The 23,224-nt window shown below is 47.3% G+C and overlaps 1 protein-coding gene and 1 long non-coding RNA gene across 2 annotated transcripts; both read left to right on the forward strand.

The window, feature by feature from the left end:
• The first annotated feature begins 922 nt into the window (after positions 1–922).
• Positions 923–5,126, forward strand: LOC138102829 (uncharacterized). The gene is made up of 3 exons (XR_011147568.1): positions 923–1,090; positions 1,182–1,830; positions 4,893–5,126. It is a non-coding gene; the product is annotated as an uncharacterized lncRNA (long non-coding RNA).
• A 17,295-nt stretch (positions 5,127–22,421) lies between these two features.
• Positions 22,422–22,919, forward strand: LOC138102806 (deoxyuridine 5'-triphosphate nucleotidohydrolase-like). The gene has a single exon (XM_069000581.1). The coding sequence runs from the start codon at positions 22,422–22,424 to the stop codon at positions 22,917–22,919; it is 498 nt and encodes a 165-aa protein (XP_068856682.1).
• The last annotated feature ends 305 nt before the right edge of the window (positions 22,920–23,224 follow it).

Raw genomic sequence — 23,224 nt, forward strand, 5'->3', positions numbered from 1 at the left:
GCAGGAGTGTCCAGAGGTAACGGTCGATTACACTCCAGCGTGGATCTCAGTGCTGCAAGGGTCTTATTTAAAGACAAAACATAATTTACAATCATCTGATCCCCAATTACATGTGGGTCCCCTTGATAGGTTACAGCATGATATGGTTTGCCGTACAAAATTTCATACGGACTTACCCCTATCCTTTCTCGTGGTTTAATCCTAATCCTCAGAAGGGCTAGAGGCAATGCTTGGGGCCACTGTATTTTAGCTTCTTGACAAATCTTTTTAATTTAATTTTTCAGAGTTTGATTCATTCGTTCCACCTGACCACTAGATTGAGGTCTCCAGGGGGTGTGTAAGTGCCACTGAATTCCCAGAATAGTAGAAACTTCCTGCACGATTCCTGCAGTAAAATGTGGTCCTCTATCTGATGATATTCCTAAAGGAACCCCAAACCTCGGAATAATTTCCTTGAGAAGTGTTTTCACTACCTCCTTGGCCTGGTTCGTCCTGCAAGGGAAAGCTTCGGGCCATCCTGAAAAGGTGCACACATAAACTAGTAAGTACTTGTATGCCTGAGATTTTGGTAACTCGGAAAAATCTATTTGCCAGTAATCCCCTGGTTGTGGCCCTACACGTATTTTCCCCATTTGGACTTGTCTTCTAACCAACGGGTTATTTTTAATGCAAATCGGGCAGGTGGCATTTATTCTTTTGGCCATTGTTATCATCGAATTAGAGAGTACTATTTTCTTTAGATGTTCTACCAATGCTTCTGCACCACAGTGGAGTTTGTTATGTTCAGTTTTCATGACTACTTTCATTAATTCCACTGGCAGTATAACTTGTCCGACCGGTGTTACATACCATCCTACAACATTCCTTCTTGCTCCAGTGAATTGTGCCAACCGTTCATCCTCCGGAGAGTAGCATGGTTTCTCTTCCAAATAAGGTGCAGCGGGATTTTCTCTTGTCGGTATCAGAGCCATTTGAGTCCAGACCAATCTGGCTGCCTTTTTCGCAGCTTCATCTGCCATCCGATTCCCCTGAAATTCCTTCCCGGAGTCTGCTTGATGACCTCGGACATGCATGATCGCTACTGCTTTAGGTAAGTGTACAGCTTCCAACAACTGAATTATTACTTCCTTATGTTTGATCTGTGAGCCTTGAGAGGTCAAAAGTCCTCTTTCTTTCCACAGAGCCCCATGGATGTGAACTACACCAAATGCATACTTTGAATCAGTCCAAATGTTCACTTTCCTGTCTCTACTAAGGACCAATGCCCTTACCAACGCCCATACTTCTGCTTTTTGTGCTGAAGTTTCCGGAGGCAGTGCTTTAGCTTCCACTATTTCCTGGAGTGTCACCACAGCATACCCTGCATACCTGGTTCCATGCTCCATAAAACTGGATCCGTCCGTAAACAGCTCCACATCGGGATCTGCCATCGGGACATCTTTCAGATCTTCACGGCTGGCATACACTTGTTCGATCACCTCCACGCAGTCATGCTCCAGTTCTCCTTCCTCTTGGGTGGACCTAAGGAATTCTGCTGGATTGAGATGGTTGGTTATTTTCAATTCAACATCATCTTGTTCCCGCAACTGAGCCTGGTACTGCATCATTCTGCTGGAGGAGAGCCAATGCCCCCCTTTTTGTTCCAAGACGGCTATGACCATGTGGGGTACATATACCGTGATGTGTTTTCCCAGTGTCAGTTTCCGTGCCTCCTGAATTAGGATTACCGTAGCAGCCACTGCTCGCAAACACCCTGGCCACCCTCCGCTCACCATGTCCAGCTGTTTCGAGAAGTACCCCACGGGCCTCTTCCATGACCCCAATCGCTGTGTGAGTACTCCTAAAGCTAATCTCTGCCTTTCATGCACATACAATTGAAAGTCTTTTGTCAGGTCAGGCAGACCCAGAGCGGGGGCCTCTTTGAGTGCTTGCTTCAATTCCTGAAAGGCCTTGTGCTGTGTCTTACCCCACTTGAATTCGGGTTCCTTGATTGTTTCATATAGTGGTTTGGCCATAAGTCCGAAATTCGGAATCCACAGGCGACACCAGCTGACCATTCCTAGGAAAGATCTTAGTTCCTGATTATTTCGTGGTACAGGGATTGCACAGATGGCTTGAATGCGGTTCACCCCTATTCTCCTGACTCCTTGTGATATTTCACATCCCAGATAAATCACCTTCTGTTGCACCAGCTGCTCTTTTTCCTTGGATACTCGGTATCCTGCCTGACCCAACATGTTTAATAGTTCAATTGTTAACTTTGAGCACAGTCCCCGCTCCTCTGTTCCCAGGAGTATGTCATCCACATATTGTAAAACAACATAAGAAAAAGGAGAATCTTTTACCTTGGTAGTTTTCCATTCCTCTAACTCCTTTGCTAGCTGGTTTCCAAAAATGGTGGGTGAACACTTAAATCCTTGTGGCAACCTGGTCCATGTTAACTGTCGCTTGCGGCGAGTGTCTGGGCTTTCCCATTCGAAGGCGAAAATGTGTCGACTCTCGGGGGCCAGTGGGATGCAGAAGAAGGCGTCTTTTAGATCAATCACTGTGAACCACTGAAAATTCTCAGAAATCGATGTTAACAATGTATATGGATTGGCCACCACCGGGTGTATATCTTTGGCAATTGCATTTACTGCTCTCAGGTCCTGCACCAACCTGTATTTCCCATTTGGTTTCCTTACCGGAAAGATTGGAGTATTAAATTCCGATTCGCATTCTTGTAAAATCCCTAATGCTATAAATTGCGTGATCATTGGGGCAATTCCTTTCCTGGCTTCCAAACTGATAGGGTACTGTCGAACTCTTACCGGGTGTGCCCCTTCCTTTAATTCAATTTTCACAGGAACGGCTACCCTGGATCTGCCCGGGGTCCCTGTTTCCCATACCCACGGGACTACTGCCTGCTCTATTTCCTGGGGTATCTCCTCTGTCTTTGTCTCTTTAATCACAAAAAGTTTTGCCAGATTCCCCTCCGGGATTTCTAGTTTAGCACGCCCTTTCTCAAATATGATTTTTGCATCCAGTGCCGATAATAAATCTCTCCCCAACAAGCATTCCGGGCTGCTTGGCATATATAAAAACTGGTGATCCAATTCTTTGTTTCCAAATTTGATTTCCAGTGGCCGCAAGAATGACCTCTCCACCACCTCCCCCGACACCCCTACTACTTTCACAACTGAATCACTTAACGGTCCTATTTGTTCATTGATTGCAGAGAAAGTGGCTCCTGTATCTACCCTAAAATCCCTGGGCCCCCCGTCAACTTCCAGGACCACTTTTAGATCTTTATCTAGTCAGCTCTGATTTTGATAGCTCCCCATCATAAAGGCTTGAGCGACACCTTGTGGTCCTGGCGCGAAAGGGTTTAACCCATCATTCGCATTCATTCCCTGATTCATGGGATTCCCTCCTGGAAAGTTACTCATCGGTGTCCCCATCCCCAAATTGAGGGGGCACTCATTCTTCCAATGACCTTCGGCGAAGCATCGGGCACATTGATTGGGCCCCAATTTACCTCTACCCCTACCCATCATCTGGTTCCCTACATTCTGATTCACAAAACCTCCGAAACCACCTCTTCCCACGCCCCCGTTTCCTCTGCCTCGTCCCCTCCCCCGGCCTCTCACATTCATCTGACTTGCCTGTTGTAACACTGCCAACCTGCTTGCTTGTTGTTTCTTCACTGCCTCTTTCTCTCTATTATTATACACTTTCCACGCTACTTCAAGCATTTTCTCCAAGTCCCGAGTGTCATTCCCTTCTAGCTTTTGTAGCTTCCTCCTAATATCCTCCTGTGACTGTCCCATAAATATCAAGGCCATTTGCAGTTTTCCTGCCTCCGATTCCACGTCTAAGTCTGTATACCTCCGCGCTATTTCTTTCAGCCTCTCCAAGAACGCAGATGGTGACTCTACCTTATCCTGTCTTACCGCATACAACTTAGACCAATTTAAAGTCTTTGGAATTCCCCTCTGAATTCCTTCCACCAACAGCTCCTGATAAACCTGCAACCTATGATACTCTTCTGCCAAATTAGGGTTCCATTCTGGATCTTCCCTTGGTACTATTTCATTCACATTCCCTATTCCTTGTAGTGCTGGTGCTCGCAACTGAATCATATCCCTTGCCCGATTAGACATAGCTTTAAATACCATCTCCTTTTCCGTAGAATCCATTATCGAGTCTAGCAACACCTGTAGGTCATTCCAGTCCGGATTCTGTGTCTTTATTACCATTTTCACCACCCGAGCCACTTTTTCAGGATTTTCTCTATAAGCTCCTGCAGATTGCTTCCAAATTATTAAATCATTGGGGGAAAACGGAACTTTCACTCTGACCCGATCCCCTGTTGGTCCAACTACTTCTCGCAATGGGGCCATTAGATGTGCTCGAGAAGCGCTTTTTCCCCTGTCCAGACGCCCTCTGCGAGTACGCTGGGAGAGCGGAGTTCGGGATTGTTCCCTCCCTCTCTCCCTGGGCTCGGGAGTTCGGGATCGTTCCCTCTCTCCTTCCTCGGAGTCAGATTCCTCTTCCGAAGAATCTGAGTCCGGGAGGGGGAGGTTGACTGGGTCGGATGGTGATACCAACAAAGACACATCCTCCTCAGGCTCAGAAAACCGTAGCCTTCGCTCTTTACAACCCGCGCATTCCTCTGGTTCCGTTTCTAACACCATCATTCCACATTTCCTCTGCCAGTCCTTTTTTCCTATTAGCTGATAAAACAAATCCAAATAGGGTATCTCATCCCACTTCTCATTTTCCCGTAAATACCGCATCATGGGGGTTATAATTTCAGAATTAATAGTGCCATTCCACGGCCACTGCATCCCCCCAGTTTCATATTCAGGCCATACCTTATTACAATAATCAATCAATTCTCTTTTCCGCAGCTCCCGTCCCAATTTACCCTCCTTCCAATGACTTAGCAAACATCCGAGGGGAGAATCCTCCGGAATATCCTTATCTGAACTTGACAAAGCCCGAAACACCCGCAACGGCATCATTCCAGAGGTATGCAACCACACAATAACGCACACAACTAATAACACACAGACTAATACCAATACCAATTACCACAATATCCAATTCCCTCCTTGCTTATCTCGTCGCCGCGAGAAGCAAGGGCTGGCTCTGCAAAGCTTTCGCTCTGTCTGAGGGCCAGCGCCTAGGCTTTATAATCCCAAACCAATGCCCCAACCCTGCGAGTAGAGACTCGTCTTACCGGGCAGGCTACCACCACCGGTTTAAAAGGAATAAAGCACCTTGTGGGCTTACCTCACGGTTGTCCGTCGGACGCGGGGTCGGGCACGGGCTGATGTCTCCCCAGAAATCACCTGGTGCCGGCACGGAGCAGATCACCCCGCGAACCGCCCCTACGACCCCCGGAGTCCCACCTGGGTTGCCAGAAAACTGTTGCCCACCGACCACAAACACAAACCAACAGAGAGTCAGTTTATGCAGTGCTTTATTCAGGGCCCGGGGACCTGGGGACTGGTGTCCCAAATCAGGCTTCCCAAAGACCTATCGTTTCACTCAGCTCTTTATACAGTTTCAAACATTGGCACACATACAAAACATTAACAATTGATAATCATACCCCAAGCCGTATATCTTCATGGTTGTCTAGTCTTAGATAATGCTCAATCGAACTCCCACCACTGAAATCCCCCTTGCATGCAACATATATCGACCCAGAACTATTTACTTTTAGACATGTTCTCCATGCCCAGCTAATTCACTACTCCTAACTTCCCCACCCAGCACATTCCATTCCTGTTTCCCAAGAGAACTATTTCTACACCTGAGGCCTTACAGCCTAGCAGAGCCTTAGCCTTACTACTTCTAAAATCCAATATCCTATCCTTTTTGTAACATGCTGGCCCCCACACGGGCCCGCAGCCACCTATCCCAGCCCCGGAAACGAGACCGAGAGGGTCTGCCTCGGAATTTCCTATTAAGTGTGGATCACAGAGGCAGTCACAACTTTAAGTGGCTCAAAGAATTGTCCATATTCAAACTGGCCAGTTGATAGGTTCTATCAGGTCATAGAAGAAGCTGTAAGCACCCCTTTGCAAGGACATCACTTTCGGGACTATGCTAGCTAACCCATGACAGCCACGCAGCCCCTGCCGCCATTGTGCGGGCAGTGGCAGCCACTGCAGTGCTTGCACTATTTAACCCCTCTCTTCATGCAGGGTGCCGAGAAGAAGAAGCTGCTGCCTCTCCTGCCATTCTGCCCGCGGAGCAGCTAGCTAGGGGCAGCCAGGCAGGCAAGGCTTGCCACAGGCTGCACCGAAATGGCAGCGGCCACGGCAACTCATTGCCAGGGGCTGTGCCAGGATGCCCAGTTGGCAGCAGCTCGCCACCCCTGGAAAAACCTCCCCATGGGCTGTTTTGATTTTCTTCTTAAATATGTCATCACAGAGGTGTTACCAACCTCTCTAATTGGGCCAGCAGCATGTCCATCTTCAGAGCCATCAGAGATTGGCTCTGTCAGATATAGTGGAAGCTTCTAGCAGTGTCTCACAGAAGCTACTTCTGTGGCACTCCCCCACTACCAAAAACCAGGCCATGCCAAATCAACACACCCTGGTAGCTGTTTTCCTATCGGGTCCACCAATCTTTCTCCAATGTCACAAAATGTAACCCAGTGGGGATTATTTCAGAATGCCTCCTTTAGATAGTCCACTACCAATCTCCAAATAGTAGACCCAAAATATTATAATACAGATTCAAATACAAAACAATTATCAATTGATAAAACCAATTCAAATACCAAATTCCTGAATATCGAATAGCCCACCCACTGAGCTGGAAGATCTACATGTCTTATATGGGCAGGATTCCCAAGAGAATGCCTTATTATCAAATGGGATCTTATCCATGTCCCAGACTGGTCCAAGGATCTGTGGTCTTCTCCTGGAAAGTCACAGTGCTGGTGTGAAGATCCAGAGATCCCTCAGATCCATGGGACATCAAGCAGTTTCTCATCTGGAGTCACCAAAAATGGTACCAAAATCAGCCAGAAACTTTCTAACACAGTTTCCAGTATTAGAAAGCAGGTATTCTTTATTGCAGTACATTGGTTGCTCAGAGGATCCGTCCTCTAATCAAGTGCCCCAAGCATTGGGTAAACAGAGTTTTTATCATACACACTGATTAAATATTCATTAGCTCTTCTCACTTACTTTATGTATATGCATTACTGTCAATTACTGTACAATTACTTTATTTTACATAGTCGTACCCCTTTTCAGAATCTTTATATGGGTCTTTGGGGGCCTTCTTTGGTGATCTTCAATGTCCGGTATCCCTTTTTTCAACCCTCACTTTTAAGTAAGCTCAATATCATTGTTTTGCATAACTTCTGCTTTGTCAGCTTTGCAGAGCTGAGCTGGCATCCTGCTTGCATTTTGCATGACTTCTGTTTGCCTAAGTTACATCCTTTCTCTACTTCTCCACGGCTATGCTGTTCTGTTCTACTGTCCTTATCAAGTCTCCCTTTTTGTTGAGCTTAAGTTCCTTATGGGAACTAGTCTCTTAATATCTATATTTCATTTTATAGTGATGCCTAAGCTTTTTATATATTTTTCATATATTTGTAGGTTTGTAGATTGCTAATGCATGGCTATAACTCCAGTACTTTTCCTACCCTTTTCCCACCCTTTTCCTCTACATTTTAGAACTATAAGTTAATCTTCTAACACATTCCTTGTTGGGTTAAAGAAAGTGTTACAGAAAGAACAACAGCAACATCGTGTGCCTGAACAAACTGGACAAGAAGCCACAACGACCAGAACATGAAGGATCTGAAACAGGAACGGTTTTCCTGCTCTACCTGCCTTGTGACCCTGGAAAGAATAATAGAGATGTCAAGACAACAGATTTATTGTGGAACTGTAATCAACTTTAAGCTTGCAGTTAAAAACAGCTGTAATGAGTATTTTGGACCAAACCACTACACTAGCTTTTGGGCTGAGGGTATAAATGCTGTTTAACTTTGCAATAAACCAGATTCACTTGCATCCAGCTTGTCTCTTGCCTTCATATGCTACAAATGGCACCCAATGTGGCCTGAATACTGCTAAGGTGATCCAGTCTGGTGGTGTACCCTGACTGTACCACCTGGTTGTGCATGAACAATCACCAAGGAACTCCTATCATCACCAGCTATGGAAAAGGTTAGCCATAGCAAGCGGTTGGGAATTCATTTCCCTTAGTCATGGGGCAAAACAAAACTAAATCTCAAAAACTGCATAAAGACACTTTTTTTACGCATTACCAGGGAACAAAGGTATAAAGTACTACCTCAGAAACTCATATCTTTGCTCATCTAGATTCGTCAGTATTGCGCCTGGTACCCTTCAGACAATTCTTATGACCTTATTCATTGGCAAAAGGTTGGTGAATGCCTACAAACTTGTCAGGTTACTCCCCATGATGTCCAACCCGATTACATTGTTACCTGGTGTCCTGGGTTGAGGTGTATTCTATTACCATCCTCATGAGACGTTGAAATCAGGTGGGGCAGTGTTTTCCTTGCCTCCTCCCCCCAGACTATCTTTCTGTTAATGGCCCATCATTGTCCTGCCGCATGACTCAGAGATAACTCCCTCCAGACTATCTTCTGTTAACGAGCCTAATCAACACTTGGCCTCATGACTCATTACCCTATTGTGAGATGCTCCACCCAGAGGGAGGAACCAAGCATCCCATCGTGGATATAATCTGGGACTCTGAGCACCAAAGATACTGGCTCCACTGGATTTCCAGAGGACAGGAGCTACACAGCCACCGCTGGACTTTCTGAGGAAGAGCAGACCCCTTCTACTACAGGATCACCACTTCAGAGGATTGCAGCCACCATTCCACCAGACTGCTACCACTACCCTGCCTAATAGGGACTCAGGTTGTATCTTGACTCTGTCAGTGTTTTCTTTTACTTTCTTTTCCTTTTCTTTAATTTCCATTAAATTGTTATTCTGACTTGGTGCCTCTCACTGGTTTGTTTTCAAACTAGTACATAATTTGGCACCCAACGTGAGGCCTGCTCTGAGAGAAAGTCAGAATTACAATTTTGTATTCACCATGGTGCTCAGCTTGTCTGCATGGGTACTGGATCTTGCTCTCTATATCTTTCCTCACATGGGGAACCACCTGCCTGTAGTATTACTCCTGTTAAAACCAGGGAATGGTATGAGAATTGCTTTAATGGTTTATTATGTCTATAGCATAATAACCTGCAAGGCGATGAATGCCATTCGGAAAATATACTCAGTTTTGTTTGGCTGTCCTAGTCTGGGCTCCTATTTCTGGGATCTCCTCAACAATCGCACCCAGCCCCTGGTGGGAGGAGTAGAGAGTGGTTTCTTCCAGCCTTTCAGGCCAGGCACAGCAGTTTTTGAAAATATTGAGTTCCCTCTGGATGTCAAAGATAGCATAAACTTGCTGTCAGTTCTGCTTTGTCTTCTCTGTACAGCCTGAACCATGTACACCATGCTCAGAATCAGAGCTATGGCACAGCATCCTCAGGATGAGGGAGGGAAGAAGAGCAGAGCAACAAACACCATGTCTGCACAGACTGTCGCAGAGAAGAAAGAAACCAAATGCAAAACAACAGCGTCCATGTCTACGCAGACTGACACAAAGGAAAAAGGAACCAAACGCAAAGCAACAGTGTCCATCTCTATGCAGACTGGCACAGAGGAGAAAGAAACCAAATGCAAAACAACAGTGCCCATGTCTACCCAGACTGACACAGAGGAGAAAGGAACCAAAAGCACTGTCAGCATCCCCACGCAAACCATCACTGAACCAGAACAGCCTAAACCGATTGCAGTTGCCCCCGTTCAGAAGAAGAAATCTAAAAGCAAGTCAGTCCGCATAGTGACTGATGAGGATGCAGCAGGACCTTCACATCCAGCAGAAGAGGCAGAGCCAGAGATCATCACTCGGTCGCTATCCCTGGGTGAGCTGCGTGACCTGCGAAGGGAATTCACCCGCCAGACGAATGAGTCCATCCTGACCTGGCTGCTCCGCTTCTGGGACGCTGCAGCCAATGAGACCATTCTGGACGGAAGTGAGGCCAGGCAACTGGGATCTCTGTCCCGGGATGTGGTCATTGACCAGGGGATCGGGAGAACCCAAGAAACTCTCAGCCTCTGGCGGCGACTGCTTACAAGTGTCAGGGACAGGTACCTTTGTAAAGAAGACCTCCAGGTGCACCAAGGGAAATGGAGCACAATGGAACAAGGTATCCGGTGCCTGAGGGAATTGGCTGTGCTGGAGATCATTTTCTCAGAAGACGAGAGATTTCCTAAGAGCCCAGATGGTGTCCAGTGCACATCACAGATGTGGTTGAGGTTCGCATGCCTTGGACCAGAGATATACTCCTGTTACCTGGCAATGCTGCAATGGAGGGAAGGCGAGGACAGGTGGGCGTCTTGGTGAACAAGCTGAGGATTTACGAGGACACCGTCACAGCCCCGTTTCGCACCCATGTCTCATCCGTGGAAACAAGTCTTTTGGCTGAGCAAGTCCGGAGCTTGGTTGAAGAAGGCCATCAGAAATTGAAAAAGGAGCTTAAGGAAGAGATTTACCAGATCTCGCCAGAACCAACAAGAGTCTCTGCCATTAGGAGCCGGCGCCCCCCAACCAGGGAGAGAGGATACACCCCACGAGGTAATCTCTGGTTTTTCCTTCAGGAACATGGAGAAGACATGAGTAAGTGACATGGAAAACCCACCTCCTCCTTAGCAGCCAGGGTACGTGAACTAAAAAGAGGGACAACTACCACAAGAAGCGCATCTAGAGTCAACATTGCTCCGGTCTCTTGCACACAGAACTCCAGACAGTATAGGAATAATAACATGACCGATCCTCTTGAAGGGACCTCAGGAACATATTCACCGGAAGGGAGCAACATGCACCAGAACCAGGAATAGAGGGGCCCTGCCTCTAGCCAGGTAGAGGAGAGGGATAATCGGGTCTTTTGGACTGTGTGGGTCCGATGGCCTGGCACATCTGACCAACAAAAATACAGGGCTTTGGTTGACACAGGCGCTCAATGTACTCTGATGCCATCAAGGTATGTGGGAGCAGAACCCATTTCCATTTGTGGGGTGACAGGAGGATCCCAGCAACTGACTGTACTGGAAGCTGAAGTGAGTTTAACTGGGAACGAGTGGCAGAAACACCCCATCGTGACTGGCCCGGAGGCCCCGTGCATTCTCGGCATAGACTATCTCAGAAATGGATATTTCAAGGACCCAAAAGGACATCGTTGGGTTTTTGGGATAGCTGCTGTAGAGACAGAAGATATCAGACAACTGAGTACATTGCCTGGCCTCTCAGATGACCCGTCTGCCGTGGGACTGCTAAGAGTTGAAGAACAACAGGTACCAATCGCCACAGCAACAGTACACCGTCAGCAATACCGCACCAACAGAGACTCTGTGGTTCCCGTCCATGAGATGATTCGTAAACTGGAGAGCCAAGGGGTGATCAGCAAGGCCCATTCACCTTTCAACAGCCCTATATGGCCAGTGCGTAAGTCCAACGGAGAATGGAGACTGACGGTGGATTACCGTGGCTTGAATGAAGTCACACCACCATTGAGTGCTGCTGTGCCGGACATGTTGGAACTTCAGTACGAGCTGGAGTCCAAAGCAGCGAAGTGGTACTCCACTATTGACATTGCCAACGCCTTCTTCTCCATTCCTTTGGCAGCAGAATGCAGGCCCCAGTTTGCTTTCACTTGGAGGGGTGTGCAATACACCTGGAACCGACTGCCCCAGGGGTGGAAGCACAGTCCCACCATTTGCCATGGACTGATCCAGACTGCACTGGAAAAGGGTGAGGCCCCAGAACATCTGCAATACATCGACGACATCATCGTGTGGGGAAACACAGCAAAGGAAGTATTTGAGAAAGGAGAGAAAAATCATCCAGATTCTCCTGGAAGCTGGCTTTGCCATCAAAAGGAGCAAAGTCAAGGGACCTGCCCAAGAGATCCAGTTCCTGGGAGTAAAGTGGCAAGATGGACGACGTCAGATTCCCACCGAGGTCATCAACAAGATCACTGCGATGTCTCCACCGACCAGCAAGAAGGAAACACAAGCTTTCCTAGGCGCCATAGGTTTTTGGAGAATGCACATTCCTGAGTACAGCCAGATTGTGAGCCCTCTCTACCTGGTTACCCGCAAGAAGAACGATTTCCACTGGGGCCCTGAACAGCAGCAAGCCTTCGCCCAGATCAAACAGGAAATCGCTCATGCGGTAGCCCTTGGCCCAGTCAGGACAGGACCAGAGGTAAAGAACGTGCTCTACTCTGCAGCCAGGAGCCATGGTCTGTCCTGGAGCCTCTGGCAGAAGGTGCCTGGTGAGACTCGTGGCCGACCACTGGGATTCTGGAGCCAAAGCTACAGAGGATCTGAAGCCAACTACACTCCCACAGAGAAGGAAATCTTGGCCGCCTATGAAGGAGTCCAAGCTGCCTCAGAGGTAATCGGCACAGAGGCACAACTCCTCCTGGCACCCCGACTTCCAGTGCTGGGGTGGATGTTCAAGGGAAAGGTTCCTTCCACGCATCACACCACCGACACCACATGGAGCAAATGGATTGCTCTCATCACACAGCGTGCCCGTATTGGAAACCCAAATCGCCCTGGGATTCTGGAAATTATAACAAACTGGCCTGAAGGTGAGACTTTTGGATTATCTTCTGAAGAAGAGGAAGAGCAAGTGACTCGTGCTGAGGAAACCCCACCATATAATGAGCTACCGGAGACTGAAAGATGTTATGCCCTCTTCACTGATGGTTCCTGCCGAATCGTAGGTGCTAACCGGAAGTGGAAAGCTGCAGTATGGAGCCCCACATGACAAGTTGCACAAGCTACCGAGGGACAAGGTGGATCGAGTCAGGTTGCAGAGCTTAAAGCCGTCCAGCTGGCTTTGGATATTGCTGAACGAAAGAAGTGGCCGAGGCTCTATCTCTACACCGACTCGTGGATGGTAGCTAATGCTCTGTGGGGATGGCTGGTTCGCTGGAGAAAAGCCAACTGGCAGCGCAGAGGGAAACCCATCTGGGCCGCTGAGATTTGGCAGGACATTGCCGCCCGAGTAGAGAAGCTGACCGTGAAGGTTCGACACGTGGATGTGCACGTACCCAAGAGTCGGGCTAATGAAGAACATCGCAACAACGAGCAGGTGGACCGAGCTGCCAAGGTGAAAGTATCACAGGTGGATCTGGACTGGCAGCACAAGGGAGAATTATTCCTAGCTCGTTGGGCCCATGATGCCTCTGGTCATCAGGGGAGAGATGCAACATACCGATGGGCCCGTGACCGAGGGGTGGACCTTACCATGGACAGCATTTCACAGGTCATCCACAGCTGTGAGACCTGTGCTGCAATCAAACAGGCCAAGCGGGTGAAGCCTCTGTGGTATGGTGGATGATGGTCAAAGTACAGGTATGGGGAAGCCTGGCAAGTTGATTACATCACCCTTCCCCAAACCCGCCAAGGCAAGCGCTACGTGTTGACCATGGTTGTAGCAACCACTGGATGGCTGGAGACCTACCCTGTGCCTCATGCTACAGCCCGGAATACCATCTTGGGCCTGGAAAAGCAAGTCCTGTGGAGACATGGCACCCCCGACAGGATCGAGTCAGACAACGGGACTCATTTTAAGAACAGCCTCATCAACACCTGGGCCAGAGAACACGGTATCGAATGGATATATCACATTCCTTATCATGCACCAGCTGCTGGAAAAGTTGAACGCTGCAATGGACTACTTAAAACCACCCTAAAGGCATTTGGTGGGGGGACCTTCAAAAATTGGGAAGTGAACTTAGCAAAGGCCACCTGGATGGTCAATACCCGAGGGTCCATCAATCGAGCTGGTCCTGCCGAGTCTGAACCCTTGCACACAGTGGATGGAGATAGAGTCCCTGTGGTACACCTGAGAGGTATTTTAGGAAAGACTGTTTGGATTAATCCCACCTCAGGCAAAGGCAAACCCATCGGTGGGATTGTCTTTGCTCAAGGACCTGGTTGCACTTGGTGGGTAATGCAAAAAGATGGGGAAACCCGTTGTGTACCACAGGGAGACCTAATCTTAGGTGAGAATGGTGTGTAGGGTTTCATTGTATATATATATATATATATATATATATATATATATATGTATGTGTGTTTAGAGTTTAAGAAGGTATTGATTTGGGATGATGTAGATGGTAATAGAATAAGGGGTGGATAATGTCCTGGGTTGAGGTGTATTCTATTACCATCCTCATGAGCTGTTGAAATCAGGTGGGGCAGTGTTTTCCTTGCCTCCTCCCCCCAGACTATCTTTCTGTTAATGGCCCATCATTGTCCTGCTGCATGACTCAGAGATAACTCCCTCCGGACTATCTTTTGTTAACGAGCCTAATCAACACTTGGCCTCATGACTCATTACCCTATTGTGAGATGCTCCACCCAGAGGGAGGAACCAAGCATCCCATCGTGGATATAATCTGGGACTCTGAGCACCAAAGATACTGGCTCCACTGGATTTCCAGAGGACAGGAGCTACACAGCCACCACTGGACTTTCTGAGGAAGAGCAGACCCCTTCTACTACAGGATCACCACTTCAGAGGATTGCAGCCACCATTCCACCAGACTGCTACCACTACCCTGCCTAATAGGGACTCAGGTTGTATCTTGACTCTGTCAGTGTTTTCTTTTACTTTCTTTTCCTTTTCTTTAATTTCCATTAAATTGTTATTCTGACTTGGTGCCTCTCACTGGTTTGTTTTCAAACTAGTACACCTGGCATGTAATATATTCTGCTTTGCAACAATTTAAGGAAGCGGATCATATCCTTTCAGATGCACCACTGTCTTCTTCTGACACTGTTGTATTTGGCAATGAAACTTCACCTGAGGAGAATGATCCAGAGAGAGCGGATCCTTTTCATCCTGGTCCAGTCAATCCTGAACAAGAACCAAATTTGTACCCTCCTCTAACCCCAGTACATGGTACAGCAGCAACTGCTCCTAGCACAGAAGAAATATTACAAACTGCTCTCAGAAAGGCTGCGGCAACTATTTCACCAACTTGCCCACAGCCTTATGCCCCATCTTATTCCTCTCACGACTATGAGGACATGTCACCTACAGGACCTGAACAAGAAAGGTTTATACAGAAACGCCAAAGGTGGGCTTAAAGGAAGGTGATATTGAATTTTTACAAGCAATGCCTGTTATATATCATAATCAAAACCCACACCATGAACAATTATCATATGAAATGGTTAAGGAACTGAGGAAATCAGTGAAGGAAAATGGTTTACACTCCTCCTTTACTATGAATTTACTAGATGCAATTGCAGAATCCCATACTATGTCACTGGTAGATTGGAAATCTTTTAAAAACAGTTTTAACAGGGGAACAGTACTCTGGTGGATGGAATTTGGAGATATGACTCAAACTCAGGCATTGAATAATGCAAATCTGCAACGGCAAATCAATATAACTGCCCCCCAACTCTCAGGTACAGGCACGTAGGCTACTGCTCACGCACAATTACAATTTGTCAATTTGTTGTTCATTCAGCAATACAAGCAATATGACACAAATATCCATCTGTTTTGTTGCACCACTATATGGATGACATTTCAATAACCTCTGACAGTTCTTCACTATTGTGTGATTGCCTTGCGGCTTTAAAAATAACACTCACCAGTAGAGGTCTGTTCATAGACACAGACAAAATTCAAATCCAACCTCCTTGGAAATACTTGGGCTTTAAACTACTTGAAACAACAGTCACCCCACAGTCAGTAACTTTAAAAACCAACATACGCACATTGAATGACTTAAAAAAGTTACTGGGCACCATTAATTGGATTCACCCTCTACTGGGAATTACAACAAAAGAATTATCTCCTTTATTTCAATTGTTAAAAGAGGACCCAGATCTCTCTTCCTCTAGGCAATTGACAAAAACTGCCCAAAAGGCTTTAGAGTGTATAAGTGACAAAATCAATAAATCCTTTGACATGCATCGAAACCCAGATTTACGTTTGCAGCTGTTCCTGATTTTGCAACCTTTCCAACCCTATGCTCTTATTGGTCAATGTGATGTGCAAGAACATGGTCATTGGCTATTAGAATGGATTTTCTTGCCACACACCTTTTCAAAAACTATAACCACTCAACTCGAAATGATTATTTGACTGCTGTTGATGGGATGACTCTGATGTCACAGCCTGACAGGATATGATCCGGCAATGATAAATCTCCCTATTACTGCAGCAGAATTAAAAAGTCTTTTAAGGGATTCACTGTCATTTCAAATTGCCCTTGTGGACTATTATGGACAGTTTATTCACTCGATGCCTCGACATGCCTTGTTACAATCTTTCAAAGAATTTCCCTTCCAACCATGACAATTACAGTCAACGACACCTATCCCTGATGCAAAAACTGTTTTCACAGATGGATCAGGGAAAACACACAAAGCTGTGACCCCGTGGAAAAATGATATGGGACAGTGGGAACACTCAATAACCTTCCAACCCAGATCTACCCAATTGGTCAAACTAGCAGCTGTGGTAGAGCATTTTGTCTTTTTTCACAGGAACCTAATAACATTGTTTGTGATACTCTTTATGTTACAGGAATCCTTGAGAGAATTGAGCACTCATTCCTGAAGGAGGTCTCTAACAGATCTTTTTGTGTTATTAACCACTTTGTACAACTTTTTACTTCACAGGTCTCATGAATATTACATTCTACACCTTAGGTGACACACCACTCGGCCTGGACCTATAGTGGAAGGTAATGTGAGAGCAGATGCTCGCCATAACAGTCACTATACCACAAAATTTAGGGCAGGCAAAACTTTCTCATGATTTCTACCATCCAAATGCCCAAGCACTGGCTAAACAATTTGGCTTGACCTTGTCACAGGCTCAAGATATAGTGAATACTTGCTCACAATGCCAGCAAACTTTTCCTTGCCACAAATGTTAGGTACAAACCCACGAGGGTTAAAGCCTAATGACATTTGGCAAATAGATGTTACACACATATCGAGTTTTGGGTTTTCTAAATATGTGTGTGTTTCCATCGATACCTTTTCAGGTTTCATAGTAGGAACAGCTCACAACGATGAGAGAGATGCCACCTGACATTGGCTGCTTGCTTTTACCACAATGGGGGTCCTGCAACAGATAAAAACAGATAATGGACCTGCATATATATGTCATAAAACACAAGAATTTTTCCATACTTGGGGTACCAAACACATTACAAGTATTGTCCATTCTCCAACACGGCAATCCATAGTCGAAAGGGCATATTATACATTGAAAAACATGCTACAGAAACAAACAAGGGGGAATCTGATAGGTATGCTCCCTCAAGAGCAGCTTGACAAAGCAACCTGTTTTAAATTTTTTGAATCTTTCCACTAGAGATGACCTAATGACACATCAAAGGCACCTAGGTCAGACCGCTGATGGAGAAGGAGTTCACCCAGAAGTTACATACAAGGATGTACACAGTGATCAGTGGAAAGGTCCAGTTTCACAGTTAGCTTGGGGGAGAGGTTATGGATGTGTTCCTTTACCTACAGGACCATATTGGCTTCCAGTGTGATACATCAAACCCAGTCAAGGATGACAACCATGAACTGTGTCATCTTTCTACTGCTATACTGCCATCAAATGGCAGAAGGAATAATCTACTGGGCACACATTCTTGAACTGCCACTGTTTCAACCTCTAACATGGTGGGATCCAGAGCCTCCCCTCAGCAACAATGGAACAAAATGGGTAGGAGGAACTTGGCTTTCTCCCCTAGATCAAGATGTAAATACATATACTAGCAATGCTACTTATGTTACTGATTTACCGCCTATATGCTTAATGTGGAATAAAACAAGTACCTTTTTACCCTTACCTTGTGCCAATTTTTCTATGCAATTACATTTAATATATGTACATGCGGAGACTGCAAAAAATTTGACTGCTGTTACATTGCCATCCAGTCTATCTCCAACAAATCTGTGGATGCCTATAACAGCTGGTGATTGGGGTCAGAGGCTCTGACCCAGGAAGAGGTGACCTGTCCGGAGAGATGGTCACGAAAGGAATCGCCTTCCCGAGGTCCGGTGTCTTCCCTCAGCTGCTGGCAGGAGGGCCCTTGCAGACACTGTCAGCTCTTTAGTGATTATCAGCTTGTGATTCCAGCTCAGCTCTGCAGGGCAGCCTCCAGGCCAAGCCAGACCAGAGAGAGAGACGAGAAGGCTCGTGTGGCTGGTTCCGCACGAAGGTAGCTTTATTGTTGGTCCCCTCCGGCGAAGGGGAAAGCCAGGGACGAGAACCCTCTCTGACCCACAGGGGCCAGAGGGCTTGCTTTTATAAGGATACAGGGGATGGGTGAAGACCAATGGGTTGCAGAGGATCTGGGATGGGTGAGGACCAATGGGTTACGAAGGATCTGCATAGGGTGTCCTAAAGGATTGTGGGTCTGTCTTTTCTCGCCGTGACCAAAGAAGTGGTTGCCTTTCCAGGGAGTCCTGCTGGGCGATTGCAAAATCTCTTATCTCAGCAGAGATCCCTCCAGGGCAAGGGCTGGGCATACCCCACAGATGCCACTCCACCTCATTTCCCCAAATGTCGTTTTACATCCATTTCAAATTTATGACTTTGGAATAGACATCATGTATAGGACAACAACCATAACAATTCTTACAGTATGGAAGAGTAATTGACCAGGGACCACATGGTATCCTTAGAGGAAAGGGGACTAATACAACCGTCATGCCATTCCAAAAAGCAAACCACAGTATTGTTTGATGGTGGAATGGCCAGACCATTGATACAATATTATTTAGATAGTAATCAATCACGTATTCATAAACATTTGTGGAAGATGTTGTTACCCGCCTTTGGTAACATGGTATGCTAGATAAACTCGAATAAGAATGCTACAATTGCAAATTTAACATTGTTAAAGAAACAACTAATGACTTGTACTTCACACCAGTATGTTTTTGCTTTAACTAATGACTTTTCAATAAATTATAGGAATGGTTTGTATTTTCTATCCACTAATTCTTTTGTTTTTAAATCATGTGCAACCAATGAAGATATGAATAACTATTCTGTTCTTCTTCCATTTAAAAGAAGACCTGAAATTTGGGCACCTGTAAATCTGACTCGGACTTGGGAAGGACAAGATGGTCTTTCACAATTTGCTCAACTATTTCCAAGAGGAAATTCAAAAGACTAAAAAACTAGTTCGTAAATTTCTGGGTTGGTTGATTTTTGCCATTATTTCTGCCGTAATAATATTAACCACAGCTTCTGCGGCTGTTGCAGCTTTAACTAATTCCATTCAAACTGCCCATACTGTGGGGCAGGCTTTAACCAATATTATGAAAGAGTTACAAACACAAGAGCAAATTGATAAGGAAATAATGACCAGATTAGATGCCCTGGAAAGTGCTCTTCTGTGGATTGGCGAAAGAATTGAGGCTCAAAAAACCCCCATATCTTTACACTGCGATTAGGAACACATACATAACTCTTTATGTGTCACTCCTCTTCTGTGGAATGAAATGGAACAGAATTGGGAAATAATCAAAAACCACCTCAAGGTGCCTTTGATAATTCTTTACAAGATATTCATTCACTTCACACTCAATTGAAAGATCAACTCAGAGATTTGCAAACTCTGGTGGAACAAAATGTGCTGACAGGCTTTAAAAATGATCTCTCTTGGCTAAATCCGAAAACTTGGTTTTCTGGAATAAATTTATGAGTTTGTGTGGAGGGGTTCCTTGTGGAACAGGGGAATTTGATACCCCTGGAAAGATTGGACAACCCAGGGTTGCTCAGGAAAAGCCCCTGAACTGGCTGCTGGGTGCAGGCAAGACTGGAAAGTACCTGGCTGCAGGCAGCCCTGAAAGTCCTTGGCAAAGTTATACAGTGGTTGGCTCCCCTGCTGATTAGAGGCCGTCTAGAGGGACTGGGCGGGAATCTTTGCAAATGTAAATATAAGCTTGCATAGGTAAACAATAAGGGAGAAGGATGCTCAAATCGTATCGGTGTACGTGTCATTATGCTGGCCAGCTCTCCAGCCTCAGTCCCTATCACCTGGTGCCCAAACAGGGACTTGAGTGATTTTCGCTTAAATGTGGTTTGTTTTCACTTAAATGCATTTCGCTTGAATGTGCTTTGTTTTCGCTTAAATGCGGTTCGCCTAAACGTGGCAAGACTCCGAATCATCACACCGACGGTGAGGAGCCTGGAGAGCTGGAGCGGGAGTGTCCCAGCAAAAAAGCTGAGTGGTGCCAGAGACCGGAGCTTGCGTGGCCGAGCGGGCTCCCGCAGGTAAGAAGCTGTGGAATATGAGGCTGCCACTCGTCTCCTAGCCAGTATCCTCTCTAAGAGAGGCGAGACTGTAAAAGATCAAGATCTCTATGCCCTAATTACGTGGGCCTGGGAACAAGGGTTTTTGAAATGCACTTCGCTTTTGTTCTCGACTGAAGAGTGGTCGGAAATTGAAAACAGACTGTGGCTGTCCACAATTGAGGGTGGAAAGGAAGGTAAAGAAGCAAAAGCTCTTGGGTTAACTTGGAGAGCTATGACTAATACCCTTGCAGAAATGAAAGCAGAGAGGAAGGTGCCCTCAGCAGCCATGGAGGCGCTGGGGGGTGACGGACCTGGAAAAGAAAGAGAGGGGAGTCTCACGGAGCGGCGGCCGGAGTCCAGGGAGGAGTCCAGGGCAGCGCGATTCTTCGGGCTGACTGCTGGTCGACCGATGACGGGGGCATCAGCACCCGTACGTTGGCTGCGGGAGCTGCTGGACGCAACGGGGAAGGAAGTTACTCCACAGACGCCTGAGGGAGAACTGGTAGCAAAGGCAGAAATAGAACCTCCCCACTCTGGGGGCGGGGCGCAGGCGAGCAGAGGAGAAGCAAGCGGTCCTAGCTCCTGGCCAAAAACGGCAGCGCACCACCCCCCTCTGCCAGACAGCGGATCATCATCCGTCTGCGAAGAAGCCTCTGCGACTTTGTCACCTACAGAGCCAGAGCCAGCCAGGGCTGCCGGGGGTCAGCCCCAAGAGGAGGAGAAGCACCGAGAGATGATGCATGAAGTAATGAAGAAGTTTGCTGAATTGTCTACTTGTCAGGACGCTCTGGAATCTAAGGCTTGCGAAATCACACCATCAGCACCGTGGCGTCCTGTGGACCCACCAGTCAAGACAGCCACCAGAACTCCTACGTTCCCGTTGGGAGAACCGGGCACAGGGCCTATGGCCCCTCCCTTCCCGCAAGAGGAGGTGCAGCCATTGCCTCCGTCAGCCCCGACGGCGAGGACTGATCCATTGTGAAGGAGATGGAATGGAGTGGTCCCTAATGCAATTATTGAAGGAGATTGACAAGCCGTAGATGCCCTAGCCTGCCCTGTACTGATACAGGGGGACACTGCAAGGTGGGAGCCCCATGACTGGAAAATCTTGCAGCAAGCCAAGCAAACAGTCACCACGCACGGCTTACGGTCTGAAGCTACAAGGAGCATCCTGCAGTTTATCTTTACAGCAGATGTCCTGTGTCCTAATGATTGCATCATCATCGCACAATTGTTGCTGACCCCTTTACAATTCCTGCTCTGGGAGCAAACGTGGAAGTGGCTAGCACAAGAAGAAGCTAGCAAACACCAAGGTGACACACAAGACCCACTGTATGCGATCCAAGCTGACATGCTAACTGGGAGTGGGGCTTTTGGAGCAACAGTGATGCAGCTGACCATGCCCACAATCATTCATCAGTTGTCACAGACTCTTGCCCACAAAGCCTTGTTGTCAGTACCCGAAAAGAAGAAGTCTCCTCCATATGCAGCAATCCGACAGCGGCTGTCGGAGCCATATGGTCAGTTCATTGACCTTCTCTTAGCAGCCTTGAAGAACGCAACTGAGCTCTCCGAAGAGCTCCAAGAGCAAATGTTCCGGACCCTTGCCTTTGAAAATGCTAATAGGCAAACTAAGACAATTCTTGCCACACTGCCCCAGGGAGCAGGAGTAGACGAGAGGCTCGTGCGTGCTAGCTGTACGGAGCAGTTGTCTCAAACAGCTGCATTTACCGCAATGCTGCAGAATGTCCTGCAAAAACAGGGACAAGTCATTGCCACAGCACTGACCGGAGGGGCGCAAAGAAACAAGGGACCGAAGGCCACTGGCCCACCTCCTGGTCCCCAGACGGGCCGAGTAGCCTTTTTCCAATGCGGGGAAGAGGGGCACCTGAGGCGCACTTGCCAGAAAATGGTGTGGTGCTGTGGTGCCACAACTGTGATTCCGGCACCCATGCCACCATAGCATGCCACCGTGCGGGAAATGTCCAGCGCAGCTCGGTGGCGCCATGCGTCAGGACACAAGTGAGAGCCCCCAGGAGCGACAAGTCAAGTGCAAACCCGGTGGTTTCCTTCAGCAGAACCAGCCAGCCACCCAAGGGAGCCTTGGAGTGGATGTGGCAACCTCAATAGAAGTCACGCTGACAAACCACCAGGTCACCCTGATCCCGACCACAGCCAAGGGCCCCCTGTCATCAGACGGCCCTCATCTGGGTGGCCTACTCGTGGGGTGGTCATCAACCAGCCGGCAGGGAGTAGTGGTTCTCCCTGGAGTCATCGACGCCGACTACACCGGTGAAATTAAGATCATGGCCTACACGCTGCAACTACCCATGAATATCCCGCAGGGCAGTCACATTGCCCAAATAGTCCCCCTTCCCCAAATGACCAACAGGGGAACCACCAACAGCAGTGTCCCCGGAGACCACGCTTTTGGGTCCTCTGGGTTCAACGTGTTTTGGACATTGAACTTGGCCCAGAGACCTCAGCGGCAAGTGATCCTGTGAAGGGGGGCAGAAGCCATCAAAATATGGCCACTTTTCGACACAGGGGCCGATGTTACCATAATTAACCAGGCAGTATGGCCACCTGGTTGGGGACTGGAAAAACCAGCAGCCACGCTGGTAGGGGTAGGAGGAACACAAATCCCCCAAGTAAGTGCAACCCCAATTACCCTAGAGTTTGAGGACAATCAAACCATTGTATGTCGCCCCTATGTTATGAAGCTGCCTCAGACCTTGCAAAGCCTGATCGGACGTGACATCCCTGCACAGAAAGGCCTCGTGCTCACCACAGACCAGCATTTATGCTG

Source organism: Aphelocoma coerulescens (genome assembly GCF_041296385.1).
Source record: "Aphelocoma coerulescens isolate FSJ_1873_10779 chromosome W unlocalized genomic scaffold, UR_Acoe_1.0 ChrW_unloc_scaf_2, whole genome shotgun sequence".
NCBI lineage: Eukaryota > Metazoa > Chordata > Aves > Passeriformes > Corvidae > Aphelocoma > Aphelocoma coerulescens.